The sequence below is a fragment of the Canis lupus genome, chromosome 34 (genome assembly GCF_048164855.1).
Source record: "Canis lupus baileyi chromosome 34, mCanLup2.hap1, whole genome shotgun sequence".
NCBI classification, from domain to species: Eukaryota; Metazoa; Chordata; class Mammalia; order Carnivora; family Canidae; genus Canis; species Canis lupus.
This window is the reverse complement of record NC_132871.1, coordinates 9,072,796-9,099,754: the sequence shown is the minus strand read 5'-3', so window position 1 is coordinate 9,099,754 and position 26,959 is coordinate 9,072,796. Positions and strand designations below refer to the sequence as shown.

The 26,959-nt window shown below is 36.8% G+C and overlaps 1 protein-coding gene across 4 annotated transcripts; it reads left to right on the top strand.

The window, feature by feature from the left end:
- Nucleotides 1–4,079: 4,079 nt before the first annotated feature.
- Nucleotides 4,080–26,561, top strand: RBM45 (RNA binding motif protein 45). Of its 4 annotated transcripts, none has more exons than XR_012023838.1 (11): nucleotides 4,080–4,437; nucleotides 8,627–8,749; nucleotides 11,044–11,170; nucleotides 13,266–13,388; nucleotides 14,253–14,432; nucleotides 16,967–17,096; nucleotides 17,270–17,354; nucleotides 17,557–17,720; nucleotides 19,344–19,544; nucleotides 22,601–22,646; nucleotides 22,824–23,076. XR_012023838.1 is itself a non-coding variant. In XM_072811129.1 (11 exons), the coding sequence occupies exons 1-9, from the start codon at nucleotides 4,138–4,140 to the stop codon at nucleotides 19,534–19,536; spliced, it is 1,425 nt and encodes a 474-aa protein (XP_072667230.1). In that variant the 5' UTR covers nucleotides 4,080–4,137; the 3' UTR covers nucleotides 19,537–19,544; nucleotides 22,615–22,646; nucleotides 22,824–23,076. The 4 variants fall into 4 exon arrangements, 3 of the variants coding, with proteins under 3 accessions (XP_072667230.1, XP_072667229.1, XP_072667228.1); XM_072811129.1 differs by having other exon boundaries at nucleotides 22,615–22,646; XM_072811128.1 differs by lacking the exons at nucleotides 22,601–22,646; nucleotides 22,824–23,076 and adding an exon at nucleotides 26,522–26,561.
- Nucleotides 26,562–26,959: the final 398 nt, after the last annotated feature.

Here is a 26,959-nt window from a genome sequence, read left to right as displayed (position 1 = left end):
TTTAATTAATTAAATTTCTTTTTAATTTAAACAGCCAAAAGTACCAGATGGTTGAATGAAACTATTCTGTGCGGCCCCTATGAATCTGTTCTTCAATCAAGGTATTTAAAATATATATGTCATCAACTTGGAGGAAAAAGGAGGTCCCTGGGTGGCTCAGTGGGTTAAGAGTCAGCTCAGGTCATGATCCCAGAGTCTTGGGATTCAGCCCCAAATCCAGCTTCCTGCCCAGTGGGGAGTCTGCTTCTCTGTCTCCCTCTACTGCTCCCCCTGCTTGCTCTCTGTCTCTCTCTCTCTCTATGTGGGTGTGTGTGTCTCTCTCTGTGTCTCTCTCTCCAATAAATAAATATTTTTTTTAAAAGTTGAATGAAAAGGACCAGTTCTAGAGGGCGTTGGGGGCTAGGTGTTAAATGATATTCTCAAACTCAAAGATGTGCAAAACTCAAGAAGAACAAGAAGGAAACTACCATTATGCAAGTACCTACCACATTCCAGCATAGGTGCATGAATACGTAATCAGTAACTAATAGCCTTACAACTGGGAAAAATGGAGATGCTGGACCTCATTCATACAGAACAATCTGAAAATTACTAATTGGTCACTAATAAATATCAGTAGTAAAACCTATTTAAAAATTTCAAACGGGGGATCTCTGGGTGGCTCAGTGATTTAGCACCTGCCTTCAGCCCAGGGCATGACCCTGGAGACCCGGGGTCGAGTCCCACGTCAGGCTCCCGGCATGGAGCCAGCTTCTCCCTCCTCCTGTGTCTCTGCCTCTCTCTCTCTCTCTCTCTGTCATGAATAAATAAATAAAATCTTAAATTAATTAATTAATTTTTTTAAAAAACCCATTCTTTAAAAAAATTTTTTTTCAAATAAGGCAAGGGGTGCCGGGGTGGCTTGGTTGGTTAAATGTCTGCCTTTGGCTCAGGTCATATTCTCAGGGTCCTGGGATGGAGCTCAGAATAGAGCCCCCAATTGGGCTCCAACCCCAGATCAGGCTCCCTGCTTTATAGGGAGCCTGCTTTTCCCTCTCCCTTTGCCCCTCCCCTTGCTTGTACTCCCTCTCTGTCAAATAAATAAATAAAATGTTTTAAAAATTTTTTAAGTTAAAATAACATTTTTACTTAATGCAAACATTTTTCTTAAATATAATGTATTAATATTGATAACCAGTAAATATCATTGTAATTATATCATAGTTTGAGAAATTTTGGAAGACAATGACAAGAATTTACTATTTTCCCCTTGCATTTCAAAAATAAGTTACAATATCATCTTGTCTTTTTTTAAAGAAATTCATAAGAATTTTGGAAGAAAAACGTCAAGGGAAAACTGGATTTTGTGTGAAATAAGTGTTTGTCATTCTAATAATTGTGCCTTATAGGCTACATGTTGTAAAGCCTAGAAAAAATTTAATTTGCAATGCACAGCACATCTTTTTTTTTCTTTTTTTTTTTTAATTTTTTTTTTTTTAATTTATTTATGATAGTCACAGAGAGAGAGAGAGAGAGGCAGAGACACAGGCAGAGGGAGAAGCAGGCTCCATGCACCGGGAGCCCGACGTGGGATTCGATCCCGGGTCTCCAGGATCGCTCCCTGGGCCAAAGGCAGGCGCCAAACCGCTGCACCACCCAGGGATCCCCCACAGCACATCTTTTATCTAATATAACACCAATTAATAATCATTGTTTCAGATATCAGAATTTTCAGCTGTCTTGGCTACATGTGATTCATGTTCAAATGTGATTTTATATGATTTGAAACATGGCAAAACTGTCATTATTGAGTGATAAAAAATTGTGGTAATGGTTGCACAATGCTGTGAAGGTACTAAAAACCATTTAACTGAACATTTTAAATGGGTGAATTGTATAATATATGAATCATATCTCAAGGAATCTGTTTAAAATAGATAAGTCATAAAGAAAGTAAATTTCTTATTTTCCTTGCATATGTGGTATTTCACATGATGGAGTGATAAAGAAATATTACTTTCCTAGCATTTCCCAATATTTCTGTTCCTGGTTTTGTTTTATGCAATCTTCTATCTTTTCCTTAAGAAAAAAATTAACTGCTCTAAATATCAGCCTCAAATTTTCAGGATACCTATCAGTAATTTTGTTTTACAAAATAGAAATTGCTCAGTCAGTACGTTTCAAGAAAATATACATTTTTCCACCAGATGGCACTGGTGTGCAAATAGTGTTGCTAGAATCTGCAGATTCTCACATCAATAAAATTATTAACACTGCCACATTGTTTTCATTCACTTTGATTGGTCTGACTAAGATGAAGAGAAATGGAAAGTTAAAACAAGATACTTCCTGACTTGCTAAGCTCCAGGGTAAACAGAGTCCTTATTTTACAGATACAGAATGTAATGCAAAGAGAAATTTTAACAATCTTGTGCAAAAGCCAGAGTGAGAACCCACAATCCCTGACTTTTAGTTGCTATCATATAAGTATACAATATCAAAAAGTGAGGGAGTGGATTCCCTAGTCAAAGGGAACAAGAAAATTCATCTCCATTGTGCAATCGTACACATATTACTCATTTGATCCCTAAGCTATGAGCTCTCTCTATATATTATCTCATAAAATCCTACCTATACAAGCCCAATCCATTAACTTCATAAAAGAAAGTGACCATTTTGTTTAATACTCTATCACTTGAGTACAGCACAGTGCCCAACATATAGTAGACAGTCAAAAACATTTGGTGCTTAAATGAATGAATTAAGCTTACCAACTACCCCATTTGGTGAGTAATATTATTTCTACTTGTAATTGAGGAAACTAAAGTTGGAAATATGAAGTGACTTGTCCAAACTCACACAATTCAGTGACAAAAAAAATTTAACACAATCCGACATTATCTTGCCTTATATATTTACGTGTAAGTTTTCCACAATAGAAAGAAAGCTCTCCGAGAACAGGGATCATGTTTTTTCCTTTTCTTCATTGTGTGTCTAGCCCCTCGCACAGAGGGTAGCATGCAGTTGGCTCCCAATAAATAGTATTTATCTGTTTGAGTTCAAAGCAACCCAGATCTCAGCAGCCTGGACTTGAACATTCAAATTGCTCTACTCCTGCACCACTTTCTATTTCATTATTTTCAATTCATTCCAACTCCACTACAAAAATCCAGATCTTGGGATGCCTGGGGGACTCAGCGATTGAGTGTCTGCTTTCAGCTTGGGGGGTGGGGGTGTCCTTGGGATCAAGTCCCACATCTGGCTCCTTGCAGGGAGCCTGCTTCTCCCTCTGCCTGTGTCTCTGCCTCTCTCTGTGTCTCTCATGAATAAATAAATAAAATAAATAAAATATTTAAATTAAAAAATAATCCAGATCTTGTTTCTGGACTTCTGCTAGTTTCCCACTGACCTCTCTTCGTGTCCCTTCAACAAGAACCCTTAGAGGTCAGCACACATTCGCACTTTGCCTGCCATTAAGATTTCTCCTAGTCCTGTAGCTGAGCAGTCCACCCTTTCAGCCCTCAACACCCCCAGGGGTGCTTGTGGGCGTGGAGCCCATCAGGGGATGGAGTTGGTTCTGGTTTGGGCTCTTTGTATGTCTACTACTGCCTTTGGCTATCCCAAGGACTTCGATTTCCTCATCTCAATCTCGGCCAACGAGGCTGAAATTGGATGACCTCAGAAGTTCTTTATAACTTTAAGACTCTAGGGCTTTTCACTTTATCCTATAGTGGTCTTCTATTGAGCTTCTGGCCAAGATGGCAGGTCTTAGGGGAGGCATGCTTGGGTCGAGGCGTGGGGGCGAAGCCAGCCTTGGGAAGCCTGTGCGCTAGATGGGGCTGTTCGTGGCCACCGGGAAGGAGGACGGCGCACCTGACGTTTGAGCCTAGCGGCCGCGGGCCTCCCACCCCCCGACCCCCCGACCCCCCGACCCCCCGCCCCCCGGGTGGGGCCGGCCTCCCCGCCCCGGGCCGCTAGGGGGCGCTGCAGGGCGCTCCCCGGAAGCGGGTGGGCGGGGCGGCGGGAGAGGCCAGGCGCCCGCGTCTCGCGTCCTCCGGAAGCCGAGCGGCGGCCCCGCAACGGCCGGTGGGCGGCGGCGGCGGCGGCCGGGGGACCTGCGGGGGGCCCGGGGCGGGCTCCCGCGCCGCGTGGAGCGCCATGGACGAGGCAGGCAGCTGTGCGAGCGGCGGAGGCTTCCGGCCGGGCGTGGACAGCCTGGACGAGCCGCCCAACAGCCGCATCTTCCTGGTCATCAGCAAGTACACGCCCGAGTCGGTGCTGCGGGAGCGCTTCTCGCCCTTCGGCGAGATCCAGGACATCTGGGTGGTGCGGGACAAGCACACCAAGGAGTCCAAGGGCATCGCCTTCGTCAAGTTTGCCCGCAGCTCGCAGGCCTGCAGGGCCATGGAGGAGATGCACGGCCAGTGCCTCAGCCCCAACGACACCAAGCCCATCAAGGTGCAGGTGCCCGGGGGGAGGGGCCTGCCGCGGGCTGCGCGGCCCTGGGCGGGGGGAGGGGGGAGCACGGTCGCCCGCGACGCCGCCGGGGAGCCGCGGCCTCCGGGGCCCGCCGCCGACCCTGCGCTCTCGGAACCCCGTCTACCGGGTTGGGGAAGGGAAGAAAAAAAAAACGGTTACTCTGCTTTTTTTTTGCTTTTTTTCCCCACGTTGCTACGAAGCTTCGTAACGTGCTCAAAGTGCACGAAACTGTGGCCTCTCTGGTGTTGGGCGCTCGTGCACGGAGGGCGGGGGCGGCGGTGCCTGAACCTGCGGCCTTTGTACCCCCCAACTCCCCCCGCGTTGCGGCTTGTCACTCCGCGGCTTTGCTCTCAAGGCACAGGCAGCTGCTGCCGCCGCTCCCCCTGCAGGTTCCCTCCCTCTCCCTCCCTCTCTCTCAAATACATAAACAAAACAAAACAAAACAAAAAAGGCAGCCCGGGTGGCTCAGCAGTTAGCGCCGCCTGCGACCCAGGGCGTGACCCTGGAGACCCGGGATCGAGTCCTGCGTCGGGCTCCCTGCATGGGGCCTGCTTCTCCCATTGCCTGTGTCTCTGCTTCTCTCTCTGTGTGTGTCTCTCATGAATAAATAAATAAAATATTAAAAATAAAGAAGAAGAGCCAAATCACTGTGATGGTAGTGTTAGTTGTGCTATTACTAAGCGCCCCCGCGTATCCTCTTAGTTCACTCCCCCTGAAGGTATTTATATTGTTTCTGCACTTGTGTGAAATTAAGATACCCCATGCGTGGCAGGAAGGGGTGATCTGGAGGGTTGTTTGGGTCCATCTATGTTCTAGCACAGCGGTTGGCCGAAGGTAGGCAGGCCCTGGACATACCTTACGGTCAGCCGTAGCCAACAGGTCATCCCTTAACTGACTGTGAACTCAGTTCCCGAGCACCTACTGTCACCTGTCCTGTAGAGATAGTTGCCGTGTTTCTAATTCTGTTGGAGATTTCCACAAAATTCTCTTTTCCCTCCCTCGACTTTCCCCTCCCCCCTCTTTTTTTTTTTTTCTCTCCCATTGACTTATAGAAAACTGGTAAGAATATTTATGCTGAGTTACATAAATGAAAGACTGAAAGATATTTCTATCTCTGGAGGTCTTCTCTGTATTTCCATCCACAAAAGAGAAGGAGCAGAGGAGTGTGCCAAAAATGCAGTAGGCCATAGACATTCCCTTTACTTCCACCTCCCCAGCACTCTGAAATGCAGCAGAACTGATCACCAGCCAAATAAATTGTCAGGCCACAGTGTATGCTCCATCAGGGGTTGTCAAACCTTTTTTTTTTTTTTTAAGATTTTTAATTTATTTGTTCATAAGAGACACAGGTAGAGGGAGAAGCAGGCTCCGTGCAGGGAGCCCGATTGGGGACTCCATCCTGGGAGTCAGATCCTGCCCTGAGTCAAAGGCAGATGCTCAACCGCTGAGCCACCCAGGCGTCCTGACAAACTTTTTCTCTTAAAGTCCAAATAGTAAATTTTAGGCATAGTGAGCCACATATTCTTTGTTTTTAACAGCCCTTTAAAAATATAAAGTAAGTCTCAGATCCTGGGCTGTGGAAAAACAGGAAGCTGTAGTTTGTTGACTCCTACCCTAGATAGATAATTTGTATCTCCTTCCAGTTGAATTAGGGGAGAGAGTTTTTTATGCTTTGAGTAGAACCACAGAGATCTGTGGACAACCCCCAAAATGCCCCAAATCTCAAACCTATATAATCCGCTTTCCTTGATTAAATTCTTACCAGAGAAGTAAAAGTGCCAATGCCGAAATGTACCCTCCCTTGTAGCTGCAGAGAAGTTATTCCCCAAAACAAGTTTAAGTTGTTTTTCACATCTTGGTCCACACCTCTCAGCCAGAGGTTTGTTACATTACAGGTCCTAGAAAAACATAAATTTATTCTTTAGCAAGTTCAGCTTGGTCTGTCTTCCCCTGGAATATAGTTTTGTTTCTTTCTGTTTTTGTCTTTTCTGTATTTCTAGTTAAATTAATTCAGCTTCAACTTTTTTCTTGTAGTTTGCTTTTGCAAAGTTCCAAAGGATTTATAAGACAAAAAAGAAAATTATAGCCTTGGCCTACAGCGAAAAAAGATTGGCTAAGTAATAGTTATTCTGTGACCAACTACATTATCTTGAGGAAAGGGGTAAAGTCTTGGTTTTTAGCTTTGCAAGAATGACTCTTATTTAGAGTTTATAGTCTAAACAAAAGTCTTAGGAAAAACTGCCCATTAAGTGGTTAATTATTATATATGTGTTCTGCTCAGACACTGCTTGCCTTATTGGAAATTTGAAATATTCTAGTCTTCTAAAATTTAGAAATTTGTGATATGATGACCCCTCCAGTCTCAAATCTTACTTGAACTTTTTCCACCTAGCGTCTTCCTATATTCTTAAAGGTTTCCTGTTTTATTTTTCCGTTGATCACTCATTACTGATATGTCCACTAGACTGACTTTCTAGTGGGTCATTTCTGTATTTCTCAGTACTCATACTTTATACATTACTTGGCATATAATGTAAGTTTATTGAAGGAGTAACTGTTATTTGTCCTTTGAGTTGCTACTCTGAAATTCCGTAAGTTCAGATTTTCTCATAGTGGAATAGTATATAGGCCTTCCCCCCCTTTAAAGTAGAAGATGCAAAAAAGCAACCTTAAGGGCTTCATGTGGATTAATTTTATTACAGGTCTTCAAGTTAAAAAAACTAGCCATTAAAACTCTTATCCTTAGAGATCTATGAACAAATCTATAATCCTAGTTAGAGATTTTAACATTCTTCTAGGATAATATAAAACCAAAATGAGATGCCTGGGCGGTTTAGTGGTTGAGCATCTATCTGCCTTTGGCTCAGGGCATGATCCCGGAGACCCAGGATCAAGTCCCACATTGGGCTCCCTGCATGTGTCTCTGCCTCTCTCTCTCTCTCTGTCTCTCATGAGTAAATAAATAAAAATCTTCAGAAAAAATTTATAAAGTAATAATAACCCAATATCATAATCCAAGTAATAATAATAATGTAAGTAATCTAATGTCACAGATGATGTTTCAGTAAAACTGAATTGCCAATAGTAGAAAAGCACATATGAGTATGTGCTTATGTAGATCATTTGGATGGTCACTGAGATGGTCCAGAATATGGTTATGTTACCTTTTTTTAAGAGTTAATATTAGAAAGAAAACAATTAAAAATATGACATTCTAGACTTAACTATATAAATAATTATGTTTAAACATAAGTAGACTAAACGTGCCAGTTAAAGGCAGAGATTATCAAGCTTTATAAAAAAAGAAAGACCAAGCTAAATACTATATAAAAGAGACATGTGAAGTATAAAGATACAAAGTGGTTGAAAGTTAAAGGATAGAAAAAGCTGGTGTGATATCATATGAAATGGTCTTCAACACAAGGAGTATTGACAGAGATGGGGTAATTTCACAGTAATAAAAATATCAGTCAAAAGTGCATAACTCCCAAATGTTTATGCAGCCAATAATATAGCTTCAAAATACATGAAGCATTATTGATGGAACTGAAAGGAGAAAGACAAATTCGCAGTCAAGTTTTTATACTCCTCTCTTAGTATCTGACGGAACAGCTAGACAAAATCAGTAAAAACGTGATATTTAGGGTGTTTGGGTGGTTCATGGGGTTAAGCGTCTGCCTTCAGCTCAGGTCAGGATCTCAGGTCCTGGGATCTAGCCCCTCAGTCTGGCTCCCTGCTCTGTGGGGAGTCTTGCTTCTCTCTCTCCCTCTGCCCCTCCTCCCTACTTTTGCGCTCTCTCGCTCTCTCTCAAATAAACAAACATCTTTAAAATATGTGATATTTAAATAACACTATTAATCAACTGTAATTGGCATTTATTGGACACTGTACTCAACTGTACATTCTTTATCAATGCACTGACTTGCCTCTTGGTAAACAAAAAGGCAAATGTAAAAATACATTTGGAAAAACCAATGCAGACATTGGTATCATCGCATATAAAAAGTCATTGCAGTAAAGATTGCTTTAAAAAAACTTTTGACAAAACCCTATTACACTGCATTTAACCTAACATGAATCTCATACTAATAATGAAGTAAGTATACTTAAGGAATAGGAAAACAGTTAACTGATTCTTTTATTTTTTTGGATTTTGTTTGTTTCTTAGGTTTTCATTGCTCAGTCCAGATCATCTGGAAGTCACCGTGATGTTGAAGATGAAGAACTCACAAGAATATTTGTAATGATACCAAAGTCCTATACAGAAGAAGATCTGCGGGAAAAATTTAAGGTACTTATGTTTACTCATCAGCAGCATCTGTGATAACTTCTAATCCTAAATTGGTTGTATAAGTTACTAAATCTTAAGTGTTGTTTAAGTTATATTGGTGGTAGAGAATTAAATAACTGCTTTTAAGTTTTCTACTTCCATCCAGTTCTAAAATATTAAGCCTAGAATAAACTAACTTTTTAGAAACCAAAAACTGGAAAATATCAGTGATGGCATTTTCCTCCATATAATGAAAACACAGATTCAGGAAAATAAAGTATAAAACCCAGAGTTTTAAATTAGGTCACATACCTGATAGATGGTGAACCAAGATTTAAATCCAGGCTGTCTGAATCCAGAACCTGCTCTTGGTCTTTACAATTTTAAAGTACCCTCTTACCACTCTGTTGCTCTCATGTTGAGGTGAGTCAAGGAAGCCTGAGTATGTGAACTGTATTCCCTAATATTTATTATAAAACTGTAGCATATTGATGCACTTATTCGCAGAAAGGCTCATCCTTTATAGAATTTTTGTCCTAAAAATAAGCCTTTGAAAGAGTTCTCTATTTAAAGAAAAAAACTACAGCACTGAAGCAAGTAGTAAGAATATATATGTGTAGTCCATGAAATTTGAAGATAACTTTAAATCCTTTTAGCCATTCACTTGTATATGCAGTGATATACTTTCACAAAAATTATTAAAAGCAGTTCTTAAATTTGAGTTGGAAATTTTCTCCTTTCTCAATGTTTCCCAATACTAGGAATCAGGTGGGCAACATGCAAGAAAGAAAAGAAACAAATAGTAAAAAGTAATTTTCAAAATCTCTGTCCTACCTGAAGTAAGAGTTGAGTAAAATATAAAATACAAAATATCTCAAAAGTAACAGCTACCAAAAATATATATTCCATACTTCCTCCAATAGTAAGAAAGTTTTTATCTTATAAATCTTTATCTTTTTCTGCTTGAACAAGTATGACATTTTTATCCAAATGTATAATAATTAAGTTGCTAATTGGTTACATGAGAATTTTATAAAATAAATAATAAACACTAAGGTGGCACCTGGGTGGCTCAGTCAGTTAAGTGCCTGACTTGATTTTGGCTCAGGTTGTGATCTCAGGATTGTGAGATGCTGCCCTGCACTCAGTGAGAAGCCTGCTTAAGATTATATCTTCCTCTCTCGCTGCCTGCCCCCACATACACTGTCCCTTTCTAAATACTTCATAAGTCTTAAAAAAAAATAGCGCTAAGAATTTATATGCTATATTTGTACCAACATTAAAAATAAACTTTTAGGGTTGCCTGGGTGGCGCAATCGTTTAAGCATCTGCCTACAGTTCAGGTCATGATCCCAGGGTCCTAGGATGGAGCCCCACATTCGGCTCTCTCTCAGTGAGGAGCCTTTTTCCCTCTCCCTCTGCCTGCTGTTCTGCCTGCTTATGTGCTCTCTCTGTCAAATACATAAATAAAATCTTTTTTTAAAAAAAGTAAACTTTTACCCTTATTTTTTACATAGAATTGACTTTCTGAGAAAGCTGATGTGTTTTAGTGATATACTTTGAGAGGCTCCTTTTTGGAAGAATACATAATCAGTTATGTCCTGTTAGAAGGCAGGGAGCTGTAGCTAATGTTTAATGTGTTCCAGACCCTTTAGGTCTCTTAGTTCATTTAACTCTTAACAATAACCTTTTGAAGAAGGTACAGCTTTTAGCCCCATTTAACTGGTAAAGAGATAGCCACAGAGAGGATAACTAAACTGTCCAGTGAATAAGGGACTGAGCCAAGATTTGAATATAGAAGGTTCAGTTCCAGCTTGTGATCACCACTGAGCAAGACTTTGGATCTTTCCAAACTATGTACACACTCTTACTCTCCCTCCATGACATAGGCAAATTACTGATTTCTCTAAGACTCATTTTCCTTGTCTGTGAAATAAATAATATAATATATATATGCACATATATATAATATGGATATTGGGGTGTGTATACATACATATATATATATATAGACACACACACATGTATATCCTTGAAGGATTGTTGTAGCAATAAGGTAATATATGTAAAGCAGATGCTCAGAAAGTGAAGATGGAAATTATTATTTTGGTGGTTATTATTTGCTTATATCATTATTATGGTTCTTTTTCTCATTAGTTTGTGGCATTTTGATTCTATTATTAAAAATGGCTATAAATTCTAATTCTGATTTCTAGTTTTGCAAATAAGGGGCACAAATAAACTTGAAGTTCTGAAATAATCTATTCAGTTACTGATTTTTGACTCCTCTAAGATCATTCTTTTAACTCTCATAGGTGTATGGAGATATCGAGTATTGCAGCATTATTAAGAACAAAGTAACTGGAGAAAGTAAAGGTCTGGGCTATGTTCGATACTTAAAACCATCACAAGCTGCCCAAGCAATAGAAAACTGTGACCGAAGTAAGGATGTGTTCATTTAACATGTTAAAGACTTTTTGAAAACTTTTAATTATTCTAAATAACTGAATCTAATGCTGGTTTTTGCTAATAACCATACCTGCTAATTTAATCCTAGCAATGGGAGTTTTAATACATATATATATATATACACACACATATGTATATATCTAGGATAATTAGTTTTGGGGCTGTGGTTAAGCTTTTATTGAGGCACTGTCTTGAAGAGAAATATGAGCAACTATATTAACTTAGTAAGTGAAAATACTATTGCCACATTTTGGTTATTATTTCTATAGTAATTTAAAATTTTTAAGTATTAAAAAAACTGACCTTTTCAGGCCTTTTTAAAAAATATTTTTTATACTAAAAAAACTCAAATTTTCTGTTATGTGTGTTTATATATAACCTAAACCTTAAACAAAATTAAGTATATACTAATAAACATAAAGGTTAAGGATGGGACTTCATGTAATATTTGCCCACATAGGTAATGAAATATTTATTGGGTTAGTTTTTACCTAGAATGACATTAAATGGATCTTTTGCTGTTGCTGGTGTACATAGTGAAGAATAAGAATTTTAAAGAAGCTAAGGAAAATATCCTTTGTTGTCATACTCCTGGTTACATTGACCTTTACAAATAAGAAATAATTAAATTAGTAGATTTTAGGATATTATAAAGATCTATACATACTGGAAAGAATTACTGCTAATCAGTGGAATTCTTAAATAACCTTAAGGTACATACCAAAATTTCCTTTCAGATCCTTCTATGTTTCTCACTCAGCCAGCATTAATTGAGTACCTATGGTATACTCAGCAATATGTTAAGTAAAAGGATACAAAGGGAATAAATATATAGCTTTTAAGGAATTTAATTATATTGGGTAGCCAAGATCTAATAGGCAAAAAAATCGTTAAGGATAATAGAAGACTTTTAAAAGGTTCTTTGAAAGCAGAGAGTATGTTTTATTTATCTGTTTCTGTCATTCCTAGTACCTAGTAGTTATAGGACCTCTGTAAAGATATATTGAGATCTTTATCAAAGATACTGCCATCTATAATAGTCTCCATAAAAATTTGCCAAATGAGAAAATATTAAAAAATATTTGGTATGGTCCAATAGTGGTGAGAAACAACTGCTCTGAGAGCATGAGAATACCTCTAGAGGTAAGATTTACATCTGATAAAGAGTAGGCCAGACAAAAGCTGAGAGCAGTGTAAGCAAAGGCACAGAGCTAGGAATAAACATGTCTTTGCTTAATATTGTGAAGGCAGCAGTCTGAATAAAGCATAATAATCCTGTTGAGAAATTAGGAGGCAAAGTTAACTAAGTACATTGACACCATGTATGGGAGGTTATGAAGAGTTCAAACTTAGTTAAGATTCCCCTGTAGATTGTTTGAAAGAAGAAAAATAGTATCAGGGATGGATTTCCAGAGAAAGAATTCAAAGTGACTGGTTTTTTCCTTTTGGGAGCCACTGAATAATATGATGAAAGCCATGAACCTTCTTTGAAATATGCCCATGTACACATAGACATAAGCATTTTTGTTTAAAGTTTCAGAGAGTTCATGGAACTTTCCCACCTTTTGAAGCTCATCCTTGAAACCCTACTTAACACCTTTGATCCAGAGGCAAAGAGACCAGTTAAAGAACTGTAATTAATTGAAGAGAATCTGACTTAGAAACAAAGACAGAGAAACTAGAATAAAAAATAACATCTTGTAAGTGTGTTTCAAAGGAAGACTCTTGCTCACAAGTTGAATATGAAAAGCCCTGTAGGATTTTGATGTTGAGCCGGAGAGAAGGAAACATGATGTTATTTGTAATAGGGGGAGTTTGGACAGGATAAGATAGAATTGCTGATCTTTTATGTCTACATTGACCCATAATTTGAGATTCTTGCTCTTTTTATTTATTCTTTGCTGTTTTCCAAAAAGCGAAGAAGTAGGTCTGGTACAGATGGCTTTTGTGTACGTTTTATTTTATACAATTACGGTTATAAAGCTAAGTCAGGCACTATCAATAAAGTATATTGGCAGGTATGATAAATTTGCTATGAAGTTTGAAAGTCATGGATTCTCTTTTTCAGGTTTTAGGGCAATCTTGGCTGAACCTAAAAATAAAGCCTCTGAATCCTCGGAACAAGACTATTACAGTAACATGAGGCAGGAGACACTGGGACATGAACCTAGAGTAAATATGTTTCCATTTGGTGAGTAAGCTGTCCTTTATTTTAATAGTATAAGTAGTATATACAATCTGATTGGGATTTTGTAAAATATTCTTTTATCAGTAGTCTGTAAAATCTCAGTGAAGAAAAGTTAATGTGGGGTTTCTTGAGAAATTTGTCATGACTCCTCATGGTCCTAATATTTAACACTTGCATACCTAGTATTTAACACCGTGTAACATAGTGTTACAACTGTATTATAGTTGTAATTAAAGTTTTATTATAATTGTAACTATCACAATTATAACTATAATTGGAAATAGTTTCCAGTTACCGTCTTTTATGGTTAGTTATGTATTATCTAAATATTAAACCACATCACTGCCACCTTTTTTGAGTGAGCTTCTGCCTCTGTAGCTGACCAAACAGTATGAAAAACATATGCTGATATCCCCTCAGTATGAGTCTTAAGATTTTATACCTAAAGTACTGCTGCTTTAAAATTAGGGCTAGAAAAGAGAGGAATGACAAAAGTAGAAGTTAGCCAAAGGGAGAAATGAGTGATGAAAGTAAGGCCTGTGTTATTTGGCACAAACTTTCTTATAGGTGAAACACTTGCCATATTTTGCAGTTTTGCATACTAAACATATTCCTCTGAAGTTAGACTACACATTTCTGCTTGTATTTCTGTGTCGAAGGCAGGAGAGCGGGAAAAGTTATCTGTTTTCTCACTATTGGTCCCTTTTGATAGTACTAATGACCAAGAGGATACTACAAAATACAGTGCCTTGGTCCAATGCTGTGGACTCAATGACAGCTCAGCTTATGTACTCATACCTGAAATGTTAAATGAATTCTTGAATGTATAGAAATTAAAAGATGCACTTTTTTCCTACATTGTTGGAGAACAACAATCTGACTTTTCAAGTTTTGACAAGAATGACAACAGAGGCCAAGAAGCCATCTCCAAACGTCTGTCAGTTGTATCAAGAGTTCCTTTCACTGAAGAGCAGCTTTTCAGTATTTTTGATATAGTACCAGGATTGGAATACTGTGAAGTTCAACGAGATCCTTATTCTAATTATGGTACAGTAATGTCTATTATTTTTTAATATACTGTGTTTGATTAAAATGTCTTTTCTCCAGTGGCACTTTTTATGTCAGATACTATTTCTTTGACAATTTTATGTTTTCTTTTCTCCCACTTAAACTTTCAAATTACAGTGATACCTTAAGAAATAAACCCTTGAGGATACATCTCCTTTTCACAAAGTCATTTATTTTTTAAAAATGTATTAACTCCCATAGAATAGAGCATTTTCTGTTTCTAGTTCTACAACCAAAATACCCTAGGTTGGAGGTCTCAGTACTCATGATTAATACTAGGCAAAGTTCTAAAACCCATAAAGTTTCCTCCTCATCCTAAAGTCTGTCTCTTTATTTTTTATTTATTTTTATTTTTTTAAAGATTTTGTTTATTTATTCATAGAGAAACACACAGAGAGAGGGAGAGGCAGAGACACAGGCAGAGGGAGAAGCAGGCTTCCATGCAGGGAGCCCGATGTGGGACTCCATCCCAGGTCTCCAGGATCACACCCCGGGCTGCAGGTGGCGCTAAACTGCTGCGCCACTGGGGCTGCCCTCTTTTTTTTTTTTTTTTTTAAACGTTATGCCTCAAAATTAAATTTCTTCCCTTTATTTCAAGCATTTGATTGTTCTTCCCCTCTCTCTGCTTCTTTCCAGTCTTAATTGATGCTAAGCTGGGGTAGCTGTGTGGCTCAGGTGATTAAGTGTCTATCTTTGGCTCAGGTCATGATCTCAGGGTCCTGGGATCAAGCCCTCCCTCTGCAAACCCCCCCTCCACTTGTGCTCTCTCTCAAACAAATAAAAATCTTAAAACATTGAAGCAATGCTCTAATATCAGCTATTTGAACTTATTAACTGGTTAATTGGTTAAACCTAGTATCTAGTGTTGGCTTAACCATCTTTGTAATTTTTTAAGGTTTTTTTTTTTTAAGGCTTTTTAAAAATGGAGTTATTGTGGCATAATGGAAAATGGTTGGCATTCCATTTTGCAATAGTCTCAGGTACAAATCCCAGCACTGGTACGTAGCTCTGAGATCTTGCTTATCCTGAGTCTCTCTGCATCTGTAAAAGGGCATTATTAATACCTTCTATGCCAGGGTTAGATAAGAACTAGAAATACTGTATGTGGAATACCTACTGCAAGTCCTGGCACATAATAGGCACTCAGTAAATCTTGGGAGCTTATTGGTTTGTTTTAAAGAATTGGAGGTGAGGAGTGTTCTAGAAGAGTCATACTTGGCATCTGTTCTAGTACTATTGATACACTTGATTTAGTCCTTTTAGGGTGTCATGGCTATAAGGAGAAGTAGGAAAGTGAGTCAGGTCATATGGGCTGATAGGCCTAGAGGGGTGCCACTCTTCCCACAGACACAAACACTCACCTACTATTATTCTACCCAGCACTGGTCTTTTAGCAAGGTTGCCCATCTGAGCCTACTTTGGACCATCTCCAACCCCAATCCAACCTTAGACTATCATTCTTTATGCTGGCTTTAAGGCACACATTTTGTATTTTGGGGTGGATTCATTGTTATGTTTAATTCTATTTGTTTTGTATTTCTTTCCCTTTTTACCTGGTATGTTGAAATGTATTTGTTCCTTTATCTTCTATATTGTTTCTCTGTTTGTTGCATATAATAAATAAATATATGTGTTATTGGGACACCTTTTATTAGTAGAGTTATCATCATAGAGTTCTATCTGAATTAGTTTTATATGTTCATTTGCTTTCAGAGTTTTAATTTCATTAAGATGTTGGAGTGCTTGGGTTTGGCGAATAACATGAAATTTTAGTGTTTTTCCCCTAGTGGGATATATTATATATATGGGTTATATATTTTATATAGTATTATATTGTGTGTATATGTATATGTATATAAATACATGTAAAACCCCAAATTGGTTACATATTATGAACTTTTTAGTTTTTTAGCTCATGGGCTATCCATATATGGACTCTAGTGTAAAATTACCCCCCTGCTTCAGCATCACCCTCCTAAATTGAAATCTGTTTCCTTAACTGAAAGCTCTCCAAAGGAATGTGAAATTCATGATTTCCAATCTGAGAGCCTCTGTTCCCTACCTTTTGTTTTTAATATGTGCCACTTTTCCTTTATCTTGCACCGCAACAAACCAGATGACTCTGTTCTTATTAGACTATATATTCTCATATCATTTCCTGCTCTGTATGATAGGGAAAATTTTAGCACTTCAAAGCAGATTCGAAAGAACAAAAATTTAAGTAACACTGGTTTTAGGTATATCTATCATATAAGAAATACCAATATCCTAAAATTAAATCCATTAGACCTTACTTTAATAATTATATTTTCCTTAAAATATGTTATCTTTTAGACTCTGTAGGAACATAGCTGTTGCACATATGTATAGAAAACTTTGTTTTCTGACCCATTTGACTGTATTTACTAATTAATTGTGTGATACCAGGCTATTTTTATGTTGTTTCACTTTCTAGGCTTTAGGTATCCTCTCTGTTTTCTTTTTAATTCCTGATATTCTTTACTTTGTTTTAGGTCATGGAGTGGTTCAGTATTTTAATGTAGCATCAGCTATTTATGCAAAATACAAGTTACATGGGTTTCAGTACCCTCCTGGGAATCGGATAGGTGTTTCCTTCATTGATGATGGAAATAACGCAACAGAGTAAGTACCATCTCCAGAGGGTGTAAAGCAGGGCTTTGGGTGTATGTGATATAACTTGAAGAATAAGAATAGAAACCAGTCGACCTCTTAGGTGAGGAAGTCACATAAAACAAGTTGTGGGTAAGAGACTGAACATTTCAAGTTTTCTGTAAATTACCAGTTTTTATCTTTAGTCTCCTTAGAAAAATGGCAACGCAGATGGTAGCGGCACAGCTTGCATCAATGGTGTGGAATAACCCAAGTCAGCAGCAATTTCTGGTAAGTAGGCAAAAATTTAACCTCTGTAAGACATCAGTAGGATAATATAAATGTGGCCTTTGTTTATTAGCCTATAAGAAAATTTTCAGAGCTACAGTACAAGATCACATAGAAGCCATGATATAGATCTCTTTACCTCTTGGCTTAAAATCCTTAAAGTGCAGTTTTTCTTTTTCTTATTTTGTACCTAACTCTTCAACAGCAATTTGGAGGAAATTCTGGATCACAGTTGCCTCAAATCCAGACAGATGTTGTACTTCCATCATGCAAAAAAAAAGCCCCTCCTGAAACTCCTGTGAAAGAAAGACTTTTTATCGTGTTTAATCCTCATCCTTTACCTTTAGATGTATTAGAGGATATATTCTGGTAAGATTTCAATTCCACAAAATTCTGTTTTATTATATAGTTTATTTAAGCCCTCTTACAATCTTGAAACTTCCTATATCCAGTACTTATCAGATAGGAATGATTTGTTCTGTAGTTTAAAAATTCCTTATTTATATCATCTTTTAAAATGCATGATCATTTCCTTCTCTTCTTTATTATTTATGTATTCTAAGTCTCCACACAGAATTTCCTGTTATTTTGTTTTGAAGACATAAAACATAAAGTATTGTTTTAAAAAGTTGCATGCATAAAATGGACAAATCATTTGTTTCTTGATGAAAATGCATCTGTGTAGACCTATCCTCTAGAATTCTTTTTACATATCATTTCCTTTGTGGTTTTAATTCAACTGAACAGTTTATTAAACATCTTCTATTTTGTCAGCTCTCTGCTGGATCTTCAAGGATTATATAGAGTAGACAATTACTTGATTGTAAGGAAGAGTACACAATAAATCTAGAAAAAGGAAAGCTCTTGCTTATTTTTGTGTTTTTAATAGAACTCCTTTAATCTTAACTTTTCAGTCTTTTTCCTATTTGCCTCATAACAATGTTCGTGAATTAAAAAAAAATAGGAAGCTCATTGAAGAGCTACACAAAACATCAGTAGTTCAGATATTTTGACTTTTATTTAACTGATTTGTTTTTTTTTTTTTAATTTTTATTTATTTATGATACTCACAGAGAGAGAAAAAGAGAGAGGCAGAGACATAGGCAGAGGGAGAAGCAGGCTCCATGCACCGGGAGCCCGATGTGGGATTCGATCCCGGGTCTCCAGATTCGCGCCCTGGGCCAAAGGCAGGCGCCAAACCGCTGCGCCACCCAGGGATCCCTATTTAACTGATTTGTGTAGTTTGTTTCTTTAACATTTCCTTTGTGCCAGGCAGTCACCATGCTAAGTGCAAGGGAAATTGTAATATGTATATTAAACAAGAGTCCTTGTCCTCTGATGGTTAGTCTCATGTAGGAGATAAACAAGTGAATAGGAAAACATCACTAGAGGTTGGTGTCATGAAAAAGAATGTTCAGGCTATGAAATACCTAAGAAGCAATATATAATGGAGAGACCTGACAGATAAAAATAACTTAGAGTAGAAAGGAGGGCATGTGGGTGGTTATTCCTACAAGAGAGAATGTGAAAGGAAATGGTTAGAATATGGAATTTGAGAGACTGGGAGAGGGAGGGTGAGGCAGGAGAGGAAAAGGCTCATGTCAGGAAAGGCCCACAAGCTATGTTAGGGAGTTTGTCCTTACCCTGGAAGGGATTTTTAGGGAGGAAATGATCATATCTGTTTTAGAAAGGTCACTACAAAGACAGGGTAGGGAATAAATTACAGAGGGACAAGCCCAGAGAGCAAGGAAACAAGCAAGGAGGATAGTAGAGCATTCCGAGGAAAAGATAATGACTGGCTGAATGAGGAAAGGGACCTGAGAATGAAGAGAACTTTAATAGAGGACGTGTTTGAGAAGGAAAATTGACTTGAAGATTGAATGTGGGGAGAGGAATGGAAAAGGAGTCCAGAATGGACCCCAGTTTTTGGACCTAAGCAGTTGTATTTTTATCCATTTCATTTGATTTTTTTTTTTTTTCACTTTGTTTCAGTCGTTTTGGTAACCTGATTGAAGTTTACCTTGTGTCAGGAAAAAATGTGGGGTATGCCAAGTATGCAGATAGAATAAGCGCCAATGATGCCATTACTACTTTACATGGGAAGATCCTAAATGGAGTCAGACTTAAAGTTATGCTGGCGGATTCCCCAAGAGAAGAATCTAACAAACGACAGAGAACTTACTGATTCTTGAGGTAAGCCCTTTTTAGTCTAAATTTTAAAAACACACTGGCTAAATATTATAGCAAGAGGAATATGTATCAAGTTTCTTTTTAGGGATTTGGAAGTTGTCAATTAAAAGCATTATGACTTAAAACTTAGCTAATAAAACCATAGGTTGGGTTAATTTCACAGTATATTTTTTAAACTTGAACTTTTTACACTTAAAATGAATGTTTACCATGTTTACCAGGAAAACGTTTTTCAATTTTAAAGTTATGTAAGCAAAAATAAATAAATAAATAAAGTTATGTAAGCATATGGTAAAAAGTCCAATTCTTAACATTTAAGACATTCACAAACAAGAAAACCCATTATTTAATTTTCTACATTAAAATTTGATTTTACTTTGTAGAAGGAAAAACAAAAAACAAACGAACAAAGGAAAACAAAGTAAAATCAAATTTTAATGTAGAAAATTAAATAATGGGTTTTCTTGTTTGTGAATGTCTTAAATGTTAAGAATTGGACTTTTTACCATATGCTTACATAACTTTATTTATTTATTTATTTTTGCTTACATAACTTTAAAATTGAAATAGTTCTAAAATTGAAATAGTTCTAAAGATTTTTAACTTGAAGGATTAACATCTTGAGTTATAAATTAAGGTAATTTGTAATAATCTCTATTAAGAGTGTTTGACATCTCACTAGTGAAATGCTTAAAAAGCAGTATCAAATAATATGTCTCGATGGACCTTTTGAACCTAAACACTAGTGTTCATCTGGACTTGTATTTGTGAGTTTGTGCATTAAAACCACACATTCAGAAAGTATTCTCTTGGGCAGCCCAGGTGGCTCAGCGGTTTAGCGCCGCCTTCAGCCCAGGGCCTGATCCTCGAGACCTGGGATCAAGTCCCACATCAGGCTCCTTGCATGGATCCTGCTTCTCCCTCTGCCTGTCTCTGCCTCTCTCTCTCTCTCTCATGAATAAATAAATAAAAATATTAAAAAAAAGAAAGTATTCTCTTGTGCGTATATGTATTAAAAAAGGAACCCTGACAGTTTACTAAAATCTCTTGTCTGTTATAATGGTACATACGCAATATGAATTCCATTTTCTTTTCATTTCCAGAAATGAAACTTATATTTCTTTTTCTGTGATAGCCGACTCATCTCCATGCCTTAGGGAAACATTCTTTAAAGTAGAAGTATTCAACTCTTTTGCTTTTCTTATTCTGGAAATGTATTCTGAGTTTCAGGGACTGAATTTCAGTGTCCCTGTTCCCACATACACCAGCTTCCACTGTTGGCCAAAATGATAGTGGTTGGCAAGCACTTTAGATTGACCTTAAAGTTACTGACTTGAAAGCAAATTTCTTTTACCTTAGTTTTCTTTCTGACCACTTATGGCGAGTAGCAAGTACCAGAGTGAATTGTCGTAACCCTTACTGCTGATGACCGTTTTTCTATTACAGTAAGTCAGGTAACTAGTTTCTCCTTCTAGAAGGCAATTGGCGATAGGAAAGGTCCATTGGGCCATTATGAATAATCCTAATTTAGAGATGTCTTGCGATGTTTTCTTTAATTACAAAATTCATTCTCATTACCCTATACAATGTAGAATTATTAAAATACCAGTGAAAAAGAATTAGCAAGTCCTTCTTAAAACAAAGCTGTCTTTTCATTTTTACAAATAGAATGTTAAGACTTGAATTCTGGTTAGACAAGCTATCTTCTAAAATAGCACACAAAAATGTGTGTGTTGGTATCTATGAATATTTTGATATATACCTAACAATTCTTTTATTCAAAAAACCTTTGTCCTTAAGAAAGGACAGTAATTCTAAGTTCTTATGGAGAAAATATATGAATTACCCCTGTGATTGAGCCTTTCCTAGTGGTTATACAGTAAAAAAATATTCAACTTCAAAATCAGAAGATCTGGCTTGGAATTTTAGTTCTGATGCTTGGATGATTGGGCAGATCTCTTCACCTTTCTGAGGCTGATTTTTTTTTTTAATAGGGCTAGTAAGAAAAAATGAATCAGCAGAATTCCTTATAAAATAAAATAATGGGGACGCCTGGGTGGCTCAGCAGTTGAGCGTCTGCCTTTGGCCCAGGGCGTGCGTGATCCTGGAGTCCTGGGATCGAGTCCCACATCGGGTTCCTGCATGGAGCCTGCTTCTCCCTCTGCCTATGCCTCTGTCTCTCTCTCTGTCTCTCTCATGATAAATAAATAAAATCTAAATAAATATATAAATATATAAAAATAAATAAATAAATAAATGTTTTGCGGCTGTGAGCTGAAACCTGCATTGGTGATTTTAGTGAAATCTTTGAGTTGTCACCTTATCAAAATAGTCAGAAACTAAAAGTTTAATGATACAAAATGTGGCCAGCTGGTGCTGTGAGAATGAAGCTTTATAATACCACGTTTTCTCCTAGAAAAGTGATGTACATTAATCCCTGTTCCCTACATTAGAGGAAGTGCATATTCTTCAGAATGACTATTCACAAAATCTATCCTTTTTCCCTTTATTGAATCGTTGTACCTATTCAGAGCAAAAATAAAGTAGGTTTAGGTTAGCTGAAAATGGTAAGTCAAAACTAGCTGTATTGGTTTTGGATGTCTTCCACTAAATTACAGCATGGTTTTTAGATTTATTTTTGCTGTAGATTTTCTATTTACTGTGGACTCCATGAGATTCTCCTCCTTTGCTGGTATATTAAATAAATGTGTTGTCTTAAAGTTCAATAAAATAGTATGAAAGTTTCCCAAATTTTACATGATAATGGCCATTGAAGTTCTTTGAGAAGGGCAGTATTTTTTTACTTGTTCCCTTGATTTCAAGGAACATCGGCACCATTCGTAAAGGCTGGTTTCTTTTGTCTCTGAAAAACAGGCCTAAGGGTTAAGTGAGCTACATTGATGAAATAGGAAAAGAAACCGGTCTAAGAATATAACTTTGAAAGTAATTGAGTTCTATTTTGAACTGGGTTTATTGTACAAAATAGGTTTCTCTTTCTATTTGAAGAGATTAAAAATTTTAGTATTTCAGAGTATCCTGATTTTTGTATTAATTCACAGCATTTTCCCTCCAGAAATTCAGTACCTGCTTGCATCATACTTCTGAGTAAGTTTGGTTTTGTTTATTTGGGGGCATCTATGATTTAGTAAGCAGATAACCTTGCTTCTTTTTCCTTTATTTTTGAAATAAAGGAAATTCCTAACATTTTAGGAATACTATATATACAACAGCTGTTTCCTTTCAGGTGATGATTTTCATACTTCTGTTGTGTTCTTTCTACAGAACAAAGACTAAATACTGACATAATCCTCAGCTGACTGACTGAAAATGTGACTGGACGCACTCCCTGTGGACAGTTGACAGCTTTTTTTTTTCATATACCTTATAGTCTGTGCACAACATTGTTTTGTCTGGGGAGCACGGATTGTTGACATGTATTTTTGAATTCATACGTCAGTGCTAAAACTAATAGTTGTTTCTTAGAGCAATATGTTGTTATATGTAGCAGAAATAAAGTTTTCTTTGCTTGACTAAATCATGCCTTATTTATGTGAAAGAAGAGAATAAAACATAATCGACAGTGTTAATTTGACTAAATGACATATTTCATTGATTTTGAGATGCATATTTTTATACTTCTGAAATTGTAAACATCTTGGTATCGATGGTGTGCCATAATGTAATTGACAATCTATTTTCATTTCTTAATGGAATGTAAAATAAAAGTACTTCCTTCAATCAGTTGCATCTTAGATTCAATAAAATATGGTAAATTGCTGCTAAACCTACACATGCAGATTGGCTACATACTTACACTTAATCTGAGGTAAGAGCCAAAAGACATCAGTAGAAATATTTTATACTATATTTTTATAGTTCTACCAAAATTTGTTGGTGATTACAAAGTTCTTTGAAGATTATAGGGCAAAGGTAATAAAAAGTTTTAGGTTGTTGATAATAAGTTTAAATAAATGTCAGTGGCTTGGCGGGAGGGTGAACATTTTCCCTTATAAATACAGGATATAATGGTCACTGCAAAATGTGACATGCAAGTAATTTCAGAACAGATTATGATAGAATAGTCATTTCAAAAAAATATTAAAAGTTGGGGATCCTACTCTGCTTGTATTTTGAAAATCCAAGAAAATATTTTTAGCCGCTGTTAAGGTAAATAATATGGATCAGAAAAGGTATATCTAAATCAGAAACTCAGCATCTTAAGGATATTATGAATGGTATGTAATTATGAAAACCACTGAATTACCTCCTCATTATGCCTCTCACCTCCTGAGTTAAACTAAAAATAATGAAAGATTAAATTCACTGAGCATAATAGAGTATTGCAGCTTGACATCTCTCCATTGAAAAATTGAAATCCTTTTTTTGAATCAAAATATTTAGTAAATTTAGATGAGAAAATTTCTAATCTCATCTTCCCAGGCAGGACTTAGTGAATGAGAATGGAATCTTTATGAACCAAAGGGCATATTTTGAAAAGAAAGTAAATGTACTCATTCAAAATGAAAAACCTAAGTGAAGAGAGTTGAGGATTAATTACCAACAGGTAGATTTATTCGTCCTACACTCATTTATTGCGCACATAGTTCCATTTTCACGGATTGGAACCAAATTGTGCCCTACAGGTTATCAGGCTGTACCACTCAAGAAATGCTTGAATTCCCCCCAGAAATATATCTAGCAGCTGGTTAATCTAAATGGTGTAAAAATAGGGAGCTCTTTTAACGCATAGCTGAGGCCATTACATCTTTGATTATCCTCCTAATTGACAAAATCTGATTTCCCCACACTTTTTACCTATTAGTCTTTAAGTTTTTCACTGTGCCATATAGAAGAAGTTAAATCTTTCAGGTGATAGCTACCATATGCCCTCCTGCCCTCCAAATTTTCTATTTGGATGAAATATTCCCAATTTCTCCATTCTGCATTTAATGTCAGAGAGCCAGTTTCAGCAAACAGTTGTGGTTTCAGTAAGGTGTCTTAGGTAGATTTATCTCCTTGATTCCTTCATAGTAAATTCTACAGTGATTTGTATTCTCTGCCTACAAAACACTGCTTTTATGATGGCACCGTTCTATTGTGTTTTCCAGCAGCGTGTCCCAGTTGTCGCTTGTAGTTGAACCTTAAAAGTTTATTTTTAAAAACTAAAATGGCACATTTTTCTTAAAATGAAGAGGTTTAGAACCTAAGAAAATAGCATCTAATAATCTAGTGCTCATCTTTTCACTTAAATGTTTACTTCTCAAATGCATTCTGGATATAAGAACATAACATATAGACACCTAGATGCTCTGCATATGTCAGTTACTAAAATGGCTGGCATAGAGGGGTTTTTATTAGGTGTGTATTTCTTTAATTTGAAAAAAAGAAAAAGTTAAACAATTCAGATCAATAAACTTATTTCTCAGATATGTGGTTCCAATATAAATAGCATCAAAAAAAAAAAATCCTGATCAAAACTTTCATGTGAAGTCATTGTCAGGTCTTTTATGGTAGATCACAGATGCTGAAAGCAGTTACCAGATTTGCTGTTTCTAGAGCTTTATGTCCTAAGTTCTGTTCCTTGAAATACTAGTGTCTTGAGAGGAATCAGTAAGTGTTCTTTAGGGAAGGAGTTTTCATGGTCAAATATATTTAGAAAATGTTATTATTGCAGATTTTTTTTGGTCATGAAACTTCTTAGAACCTTTGATATGCTAATATACATCACCTCTGTATCTACAAAAGAATACCATAGTTTGCACTGTGAAATGTGTTTTTAGAGCTACACTACTAACGGGGCACTGATACTACAACAAATGTATTTTAGGAGAGATTCTTCCACAGTATATATTGTTCTATTCAATGGTAGTGGTGTGGTTTTCTTTTTTATCCTTTTCTAATCCCACCATAGATAAAAAGCTAATTACTGTAGCTTTTCTGTAAGGAAATTACTGTAAAATTTTCACATTCTCTGAATGTTGTTCTCTTAATTGGAACCTACATGAGATCAATGAACAGACAGAAAATAGAAATAAAAGATATTACCACTAGGTGGTGATAAACACCGTCACTCAATGAACAGTAGCATTCCAATATGACTTAAGGCATTGAGCATGAAATGATAGGATTTGTTATTGTCTAAAGCAGTGGTTCTAAACTTTAGTGTTCACAAAAATCTGTTTAAAATACAGATACACTGAGTCTGCAGATTTGGGGCTGAGTTTCTCCCTTCTCCCTAAGTGATTTTGATAGGGTTGTCAATGCATTGACTTTGCAGTATGCTGGCCTTAAGAGAGTCCATATGTTGGACCTTAAATTGAACTATTGTAGAAGTAAGACATTGAGAAGTTCCTAAGTCTTTTTATCTTAAGCACGTTTTACGATTAAGCATTTGCTTTTAGTATCAGTAAATATGAATTATAGTAAGAAAGCGAAACACAAGCAGTTTTAGAAATAGCAAGATGACAGGCCACCTTTTTCATGTTAGTAAATATACTTTGATGTTTGTATAGGATGGTAATTTGCTTTTTTGCCACTCAGTGTCTACCTAATTTTATTTTTTATTTACATTTATCTTGAAATGAGTTATAATGAATTTTCATCAGCTTTTGAATCCTAAAGTGAATATTCTTACAAAATGAATGCTTTTTTGGTACATCCGCAAATCTCTTCATTTATAGGTACAGTTTAATTTTCAGTAACTTATTAATTATTTGCATAAAACTAAAACTCAGTAAAGTCAAGAACAAATGAAATATATATATGGCCTTCTCATCCTGGGGTATAGCCACATGCAAATTTTATTTATTTCCATATGTGGATGGTAAGCTCTATTAAAATCATAGCAACTATGAAACTGAACTCTTGACTGAAATATAAGATTTCAGTAAAGAGAGAAAACATAAAGGTCATCCTTATTAGATAAGTTTCATTTTAATATCTGAATTCTAATAAATGGATTGCATTATTTCCTTTTCTAGAAACAGTAACTCAAGGACACATGGATCCTGGGAACTGAAGGTATGGTATTGCTAGGGGATCAGATAGAAACATTTAGTAACATATGGAGTTGCAGTTCGTTCATTATAATGACCATGTTTTGACTTTATTTGAGGTAGAAAAGACTTGTCCTCATTAGAATATGGAGGTCCCTAATACTAAACTTTGACAAAGTTGCCAGGCCCTGTGAAAATCCATTAGCCTGGTTATCTACCACAGGAAAGGGAGTCCCTATGACTGTCTTAGATGAATTGCAGTCAATATCCAGATGTCAAGGTCCATGTAAGCTAGCTAACCTTCAAGCTAACTAAGGCTACAACCATTGCAGAACCCTGAAGACCGCCTTTCTGACAATATTGCTGCAGAAGTGGCAAAGGGAGGACATCAGGAGACTGTTTTAGGAAAATCATTTGTATTTG